General features: G+C 45.1%; 1 protein-coding gene across 1 annotated transcript in view; it reads right to left on the bottom strand.

Moving 5' to 3' along the window:
• Window positions 1-9,970, bottom strand: part of LOC144174719 (transmembrane 7 superfamily member 3-like) — a 30,375-nt gene that overhangs the window by 15,555 nt on the left and 4,850 nt on the right. The window contains exon 2 of the mRNA XM_077703549.1: window positions 6,663-7,010. Coding sequence (XP_077559675.1) covers window positions 6,663-7,010 — 348 coding nt within the window. The remainder of the gene's footprint in view (window positions 1-6,662; window positions 7,011-9,970) is intronic.

A 9,970-nucleotide genomic window follows, 5' to 3' on the forward strand; every position in this document is an offset into this window, starting at 1 on the left:
TTCAAGCAGAATCATCTGCAGTGTGTGGCTCTACGGCTCCTTGTGCGACACTATATAAATGGCTATAAAGGCAAGTTTCTCCTACAGGAAAAGACGCTAGCTCGAGTTTTCACCCCACGTTTTTTACATTGTTTGGACACTTATGCGTGTATTGGATGCAGAAACAAAGTTGCAAATTAAATGCCTACGTGAAAGCATGTAACTGAACATTGTGTGTCCGTGTGGCTGGCTGAGCCAAGTTGTCTTCTTGTAGAACATTGAGAACAAATAAATCTGTTTAAGTGTCTTATTGCTCGTTTCATTTGCTATGCATAATTCAGCAGTGCGTCTGTTTAGCTGTCTGAGCCAAATCTGACAGGATACAGCAGTGAGGACAAGAAACGTTGCTTCGGTGTTTTATTTCTAATTTGATTCTATTTAGCTATCTGCTGTCTTACGCAGGACTTAGGATAAATAGGTTTTATCTGTTGCCTACTCCACTGGATAAAATGCAGAATCACAATGTTAAAAACAATCCCCAAAGCTTTGGGAAGGGGAAACAAGGTTGGTTTCAATCGATCCTCCCATGTATGGGAATCATTTCATGTAGTGCATATTTGGCGAGATTATAAATTTCCTCCTGAACATATGATCCGATTTTGCCTTTGCGTAGCAAGAAAAGTATGATATGCATTGACCAGTTTCAGTGCAGCGATGTGTACCATATGTGTGGTTCCATGCATCAACTCAACCGACATGTCATCAATCAGTGCAGATCACTACGTAACCCTTCAAACAGACTTCATTGCCTGTGTTATGAAGTGGGCATCAATTCATGTTCTGTCATTGTGATTTACACTCCTAATATATGTGTAGACATTGCACGAGTTGAGTTGCGAACAGTGCTGTGGCAAGCAGCAGCTTGCTATTTGACTTGGAGCAGCGAGCTTCTCGCTCCAGCGGCCACTTGTGACGCAACAGTGATAATGGATGAAATGCTGAGCTGTTTTCCACCCTGAATGCTCTATTTTGAATTTAGAGCACGTGCATGCAGATGACCATTGCAGCAGCAGCTTCTTAAGAGACAAACACAAGGCGGGCAGTGTCTATATAGCTTCAATAATGCACATCTCATGCAAGAATTTGATTTGGTGAACAATATGCATGCGCATGTGTAGAAAAAGCTGAAAGGTGGTTTATTTGATTTCAGTGCTGCGTTTCATGTCTTCACATGCATTGTTGCAGCTGGTCATACCGGTGAAATCTAGCTAATGCAATGTCACTATCGCGAACCACAGCTCATTCACAAAGCATAAACGGGACAATGAAATTGAACTTACAGTGGTAACACTCCTGTGGAATCTTAATTATCATAGACAATGCAAACTCAAAGCAGATGCCTATTCGTATTTAATTCACAAAGGTTTTTGTCCGAAACAACAACTTAAGGCACTCCAACAAAAAACAGGCGACAAAAACATACTTGTGGCAATTAACACATTTAACAATGGTATCTCAGCGTAACCGAGAAAAAAAATAGAAAAGGTGGCATATTAAATCCCATCACGTAGCTAAGCTACAGCTCGTACGCATTCACGGTCAAAAAGTGCGAAAATTCTGCTTCTTGTATTTGGCAACTTGATCACAATTTGGGCGAATACGCTTGCGCCCGACATGGACTTGGGACACACGGCTCGACATATATGCTTTAACGAAATGCAGCGCGCGCCGTCGCGTGGCTTGCGTTTCGCCCCGTGCGTACTGTCCATGGCGTTAATAACTTGCTGGCGTAATCTACGAGAAATAAACAAGGAGTTATCGCCCCTGTCGCAGACACTGGTGCGATAACGTGGGTAGCACAGACACAGGAGGTACTAAACGGTAGAACGGTACTTCACGCTCAAGGCCAAACGCCCGCACAGGATGACGACGACAGCTTCGTATCATACAGCGTACTGCAGTAACTGCAGCGGCGGCTGCTTACCGGCAACGCGAGCGCTCACAAAGCAGAAGAAAAAACACCGTAGCGATTGTCATTACCGAGCATGTTAAGAACACTGCACACAACACGCAAACAATGAATACGACTGAACGGCACTAAAAATCGTCCTCGGAGAGCCCGACGACGCCGACGGTTTGACGCGAACAGCGGAGGCGGCCATTTTGGTAGAAGTCCGGAAGCGCGGAAGAACATGTTTTGTGATTTCTTCCGTGAGCGCGGCGTGGAGGCGGTCTACCGCGACGTCACGTTGATACGGCGACACCATTGGCTGGAAGGGGGTCCTTTGATGAGGAAAAGCCGCACTTTTCTTGAGTTGTATCCGAGTATAGCGAGTTCTCGTTGGCGTGCTGTTGCCATAAGCACCGACCGCTTGCAGGCAGTGGGCATAGGCCAGAATGAACAGACCCTTGGCCTGGTGCGAACACGCTTTTTACGATACAGGCATGAGGGAGGCAAGCTCCAAATATGGGGGAAAAGCGCATGACATTTGGGCGTCTGCGGGTACGCGGAGGGCGTTCATGCACTGCGTAGGTCTCGGCTAGTGAATGCTACGACTACAAGCCGTCCTGGGAGGCTTATCTTGTGCATTTTACAGCCGACAACATGGCAGAAGCGCGGTACGATGATTACTGAGATATTGAGAATGCCCATCCAACAAAGCCATTGGTTATGTTTTACAGAACCGAAACCGAAACTTGTGTGATTACTAACCTTGGGCATCGTCCAATCACGGCGCCCCTCCTCCCAACGTCACAGCCTTAGTTGGTGCGGCCACCGCAAACCGCGCATGGTAGTTTTCCTTCTTTCGCGCTTTGTAAAATAATTACCGATTTGTCAACCGGATAAACGATGAAAAGTGTGCTAATTTGAGCCAGTCTACGCAGTGCAAGCAAAAACGGGAGCTTGACAAATTCACTTCAGTGTCCCTTTAATGGACATTTACTAACACCCGCAGACCAGGACAGTGGTCTCGTTTGATCCGTTGGTGCCATGTGCTGATTGTCTGCGAGATCGTAAAAAGTATCATCTGCTCGCGTTTTCTTATGCCAGCAGATTCACCAGGGTATTGTTATGCGTGTAGACGACACTTCTGTCACGAGCATGCGACATTTCTAACAATCTCGCAGACGATATTATAATTTGGAAATAATGCTTAACACTGCAGAAAAGCATACATTAACTGAAGATCAGAATGAAAGGGCATTTAGGCAATGTGTTTTTATCAAAGGAGCTGCTAAAAACATTGTTCCGCGAAGAGTACACAATACTCCTGACGTGAGTTATTGATGGCGCTCTCGCAGACGATCAGCTAACAGCACGTGGCACCAATGGTTTGCGCGTGTTAGTAAATGTACATTAAGCTGCGCGCATAAGATATTTTGCACATAATCGCTCAAGAAACACCACGTTTTCACCACACCACGCACAACAAAGTCCGCAAAGCTGTGCTTAATTTTGCACAAAACACTCGTGATTAATTTGGTTGACAAAGAGATTAAATTTGCTGGCACCTGGATTATATTACATGGCATCTGGATTAAATTAGATGGCACTTGGATTAAATTGGATGGTGCCTGGATTAAATTGTGAGGTGATTGGATTAAATTGAGCGGGAAAACCTGCCTCGGAAGAGAAAAGCCAATGTTTTATACCAATTGTATGCCAGCCGCACACAGAGTATGATGTTTGTACTCCGGCAATTGGCCATAGTGGGAAAAAAAAGTGAGGGATTATGGGGTTGATAGTACATAAAAAAAAAATATACAAAATCACATTGATTGCACATTAGCAATGGCTGTATGGCTGAAACACTTCATAGGGAACTAGTAAACATTATTATTATTTTTGTTTAGTTACAGATCACGTCCGGTGTGCTAAAAAAAAAATAACTGGTCACGTTTGGGATCACTTTACATGAAAACACTGGTTTGGCTTCACTACCTGTTCCGAGCACTGGCTGCAACAAAAATAAACACTGGCCCTTACATTTTTTGCACCCATTTGCACTTTCTGCACCTTTACCTTCTTTGCACAAGAAACCACTGCAGATTAGGGACTCCTTAAAAGTCTTGTACAAAAGCGGACAATGTGTTTTCTACTTAAGGTGTGCAGGCTTGCCTGAAAGCCCGAGCCGGGCTTTTGCACCCATTTTCACCTTCTGCGCCGTTACCTTCTTTAAAGAAGCACCTGGAACCACTGGTGATCTGGGACTCCTCAAAGTCTTGCACAAAAGTGGACAATGTGGGCCCTACTTGAGGTGTGCAGAGGTCAGGCTTGCCTGAAAGCCCGGGCCGGGCTTGGGCCGGCCGACAATTTTTTCACCTGGGCCTAGGCCGGACTCGGGCCGATATATTAATGCTACACAGTTGGGCTGGGCCATCCTGTTGGCCTGGGTTCGGCCTGGTACAGTGAAGCGATACTTAGGTTTTCTATATAACAGCACAGAACCTATACGTTAGCAACATGGCTAAACACAGACCAGTTTTTTTTTTTTTTGATTCCATGGTGCTTATTGCTTGGCCCTGAGGCTATACATACACGGGTCAGCAGGTCTCATGGTATAGAGGTTCTAATCCCACAGGTGCTGGTCTTCTTTCTGTTTGATAGCTTGTTTTACTTGAAACTCATGCCTTTTTATCATGCGTGATATCTATTTATGGCATACTTGTGCATTGTAAACAAAATTCCGGGTGGTTTTGTTCCCTTTAGGTCAGTTCCAGGATCTCATTTGTACTCTTCAGTGGTTATGCTGTTCGTTTGGGGTTGTGTTGCCCATTTTAGGTCGGTTTTACCCGTTATGATTTCACTTAAATTGCACTTTATCTCCTTTAGGTAGGTTTCTGCTGCTAAACGTACTTAGGTACATGGACCGGCTTGGATTGTACTTAGGTACATGGACCGGCCAAGCCTACTGCGATAAGTACCAGGGGCAGGCCCAAATTTCTGTCCTGTGCACAGCTCTATTTTCTAATTCTCATTACTGTGACTGAATTTCTGTAAAGCCCATATCTTCAGATTTGCACATACATATTTCTTGCTGTAACTTACATTTTAAATGGAAGGAGAAAGGGAGAGATAAAGATAAACGAAAATCAAGCAAGAATGCGCTTGTGCCCAAATGACTTAGATGCAATGTCATTTTTTTCGCTTGACGAATTAAAGCACTTGATGAAATACTGAAGAAGTTACTCGATAAACAGGTCAGACTTGTGGAGTCGAAAAAATTCCAGAATTTCTCCATATTCCGTTTTCTCCATTCCAAAGTTCTATTCCATTCCCTTCATTCATTTACAGTGAATTCCTTCAGTGGAAATGAGTGGCTAAGGCGTTGCGCTGCTGAGCACGAGGTCGCGGGTTCGATTCCCGGCCGCGGCGGCCGCTTTTCTGATGGAGGCGAAAAGCAAAAACGCCCGTGTGTACGAGATTTCGGCGCGCGTTAAAGATCCCCAGGTGGTCAAAATTGATCCGGAGCCCTCCACTACGGCGCGCCTCATCGCCTGCTTTGCGTCGGCGCGTTAAACCCTACAATCAATCAATCAATTCAGTGGAAATGAAGCCTGAAAATATGGAATGTAGTTCGAATGTAATGAGCATGCTGACTTGCCCATTTGCTAACACAAGATTTCATTTCATGGAAGACAGCCAGACTACAATGTAAAGTAGAACATTACTATTGTGGACCAGATCCAGGACGGGAAAAAAAAGAAACTTACAGAAAGAAAACGAAGTTAAAAAATGAAATTGAAACAAAGTTACCATAACTTTTATGTAGAAGTTGACCTTTCCGTAAAATTCCAGTTGGTGGTGGGCGCAGACATCCGAGCAGCATAATCTTGCGACAGAAAAATAATCAAAAGGTAGCTTCTATTTAAAGTTAGACAGTGGCCACCTTACACAAACCTTTGTATAGTAAGTTTCACTATGCAATGTTTTGTGCAATGCAGTAACAACTCCTATAAACTTTATGTGGAAATAAACGCGATGCGTCTTCTGAACCTATCACACATTGTGAAAGGCGCTTTTGTAGTAACGGAACATCGCAGGCATCTAAAGGGCATCTTCAATAGGTTCCTTCGCTCCAATAGTTAAAGTAACTCGATTTTCAAATGATTAATTTTTCAAGCAGCTTACAATCCTCATGTGAAATATAGAAATTTGTTGTAACTTACGAGTTCTGTAGTGATGGAGCAAACTCATCAGTATTGCACTACACTACCTAGAAACATTTCGCATCGGCAAATGACTACGGGAATTTGATCGGTCTTAGTTTTTGCGCTGCCAGTGGTCAGAGAGAGCGGAGGTACCATAAATCACAACTCTCTAGAATTAGAGTGGAATGGACGTCGCCATTCCCCAACCTGATGCGGGTACTATCCAAAATAGCAGTGTAGAAACAAATGCAGCTTTAAACATACTGGTCCTCTTCGCACTGCTGTGCAAAACCATTTTCACTTAAATTTTTATCTACAATGCACAACATTGTTTTGCTTATCCTTTTTTTTTTTCCCCAGATCGCAGAAACTTTACGACATAAATCAGATGGCCGACGGGCCGCTCTGTCATGTCACAAAGGGAAAGCAAGGTATATTAAGAGATCGTTCCAAGATTTCTTTTCAAGCACAAATTAAAACCGGTTCTAGACCAGCAAGGCCGACTAAAGCGTGTTCCAAGAGCATCGTACCTTTCGAACCGTGCACGCTGATCACAAGGAGAGCTGTGACGTTGTTGGGGTTCGTGTTGTGGATGTATGTCGTCGCATCGATGGCCCACTCTTCAAGCACCACAACCAGGCCTGTGTTGGTGCCCGTATCACTGGCCGACTTGACGGGGGGCGTTTGCACATTGTACGCGATGGTCACTGGCACATTTTGCGTGTGGGCTTGAAACAGCACGTAGCTCGCTTCTGACGGGATGCCCGACGCACGTACTGGAGTCACTGAGTTTCCCGCTAATGAAGTCCTCACATGGTAGGTCTTCAGACCACTGGAGACGTCCACAACTTCATCCTTTGCTTGTTTTTGCGACAAATCTAGGGAAAAGAAATCGAACGAGTCTGAGATTAAGAGAAGCCACGAAGAGTGCCATCCAGTAGTTTGAATGCAAATGTCTTTAGGTCGCTCTTTGAGACATCTTAATTTGGGGATTCGGTATGTAAGAAAGACTAAAATAAATTTTAAAATAAAATTTTAGGGCTGCAGTTAGAACTTATGCAAAGCTGTACAAATATGTACTGGCAATTGAGCTATGTCAGCTTTTAGCTTGGAGCAGGAATCTGCCAGATGGTACCATAAACTCTTAATTGGCTGTAGAACAAAAAGGACCTTGAAAAAACTGGGAACAATTCGTGATGTGAGAGAAAATGACATGAAAAATGCACAGTTACTTTGCACTTCATCTAAAAGGAAACCAAATGCAATGCAGCATTTGTTGCAGATAACTTTCAGCAACAACTGTTGAGAAGAAGACCCACTTAAAGACATTACTTGGACATGCACCAGTGTTCTCCCCAAAGAGGGTGGCAGTGGAAATGCCACCCACTGCTCCACACTCTCTCTCTCTCTCTCAGGGGGAGGGCCAGTGGGAGGGCCAGCTGACCAGCTCATACCTTGAGGATAAGTTTGAGCTGACCTCCCCGACATAGATGGCTGCACATGCCCACGGCTTCTTGGACTAAAATTGTTGCCCCCACAAAAAACGGCTCAACCTTTTGTGTATATTGACTCAAAGTCGGCCGTTAGGGCTTTCGAGAAGGGCTCCGTGGCCAAGGTTGCTTTCAGAATTTTGAAGACCTGTGAGATCTTTCAGCACTACTTATGTTGGTTTCCTGCTCACCTTGGGGTGATTGAAGGAGCTCCTCTGAATCTCAACGAGTCTGCTCACGCGAGATCTTACCCTCCGCTCTGCCCCGTGCCACAGCGTGACAGTACTTCCTAAGAACAGAGACTCCCCTTCCACATACAATGAGGTAACTAAGTACTATCTTCTTAACCGCAGGATTTACGGTTTGCCGCATCCTAAACTAAACCGGGCTCAGGCACTTACATTACGCTTACAGCAGACTGGCACTTATCCTTGCCCGCGGAGGCTCAACATGTTTTATCCTGAGACGTATACGGAGCCTTATTGCATGGACTGAGGGTGATTTAGCCCCACGGGAACACATGCTCTGGTCTTGCGAGCGAATTGAAGATCCAGCTATCAAGGACGCGTCCAGGTTGGAGGCTGCACTTCGCAGTCTGGACCTGGACGATCAATTCTGGGCTGTCCAGCAAACTCACGACGTGGCTGTGAGGCTTGGGCTTTCGGTCCCGACGTGGGAGCGGCCCACTTAGTGGTTCATTATCACTACTTGCAGGACCAAATAAAGTTTTCCCTCCCTCCCTCCCATCATCCATACTGCTCTTTTGCTAAACGTTTATCCCTTCTTTTAAACAGGCCACCACCAAACCACAACCAGGTTGCATGCCTTGGGTTATGAACTAAAATGAGTTGCCAAAGCTATGCAATGACCAATAAAAATATATTATCCAAAATAACATAATTGGGTCAGTTGGGTGCAGACATACACTAACTGAAAAAAACTTGCAGATGCCATCTACATTTTGGTCTTAAGATGTAAGACGCGATAGCGTTACTTCGGCTCCCAGGAGCATTTTCGAACTCAGTTGCTGCACTTATGATCTATGCTTCACAAGCGCTAAAGATTGGCGAAAAGGGAAAAGTTAGCAGCAAGGGTGCTTAAGCCGTGGCCATGGAGCGACAAAGGCCCTCTGCACTTCTGTGGCTTAAGGTTAAGGTGTGAGCGTGAAAGGTTGTAGCTGCAGGGCGTTAGTAAGTTTAACAGCTTGAGTTTGTCAACCTGTTTGTTCTCTGATGTCTAGGCCGGACTGAACATTTTTGCTTTTTGAGAGAGAGAGAGAGAGAGAGAGAGAGAGAGAGAGAGAGAGAGAGAGAGAGAGAGAGAGAGAGAGAGAGAGAGAGAGAGAGAGAGAGAGAGAGAGAGAGAGAGAGAGAGAGAGAGAGAGAGAGAGAGAGAGAGAGAGAGAGAGAGAGAGAGAGAGAGAGAGAGAGAGAGAGAGAGAGAAAAGATCTTTCTGAGGAAGAAAAAAGTTGGGGTTTAGGATAAGGGTAAAGAGATGGTAGGGGGCTCAAGAGCATGACTTGAAGTCTAGGGCCCCAGATGAAGCAGCTCTTTCCCTTGCCCTCTCAACCAGATTGCGCTGATCTTGAGGTAACAAGCTGGTCTAAGCTGCCTCCCACGTCTCGATAGAAGTGGAATGTGTAATGTCTCAGTTGTTCTCCCCCGAGCACACCCTTGGATATGGCTAGGTTTCGTGGAACAGGATGGATATTTTCCAGATTTTAGCAGAGTTCTAAGTTAATGTCTGATGTTCCCACCAAACATATTCACCCACACACACTTGTAGATACTTTTGTTACTTAGTCCTCCACAGAGTTTGTGATTCTTAGTCACTGGGGCGCACTTGTAGCAAAAGGCAACACCGTGTTCCTAGAAGTAGGATGACGAGACGTTCTTAACGTTCTTCGGGGAGGGGAAAGCAGTTGCCGTGGTCGCGAGAAGCACGGTATGCGAGTACGTGTGCCTTTTTGTCGGTGCCTCGTTTAATTCCAGACCCTTGAGTCTCGGCATTTGAGAAACGTAAAATTTGTTCACCGTGGATGGCAGTATCTTACTGAAGCGTTTAGGTCTTGTGAATGCAGCCAACAGTCTTAAGCCCTCTGAGATGTTTACACTTCTATTCGATAGTTCCGCTAGTTGGATAGCCGAGAGAGTGGCTCCAACTCCCGCTTCTTCGTTTGAGTATGCAGGAGGGTCACGCAGTCACAGAGACTGCCAGAGTAGTCAGCCATGACTATTGCTGCCTCGTACTTTTGTACATCCCACAGTCAGTGTACACTATGGCCTTACGATATTGGAACGCTCTTCAAATGACCTTCAATACTTGTAGAAGGTTGGATCCACGTTTT

The sequence above is a fragment of the Haemaphysalis longicornis genome, unplaced genomic scaffold, assembly GCF_048455015.1.
Source record: "Haemaphysalis longicornis isolate Haplotype H1 unplaced genomic scaffold, Haemaphysalis longicornis Haplotype H1 scaffold_3, whole genome shotgun sequence".
Lineage (NCBI taxonomy): Eukaryota > Metazoa > Arthropoda > Arachnida > Ixodida > Ixodidae > Haemaphysalis > Haemaphysalis longicornis.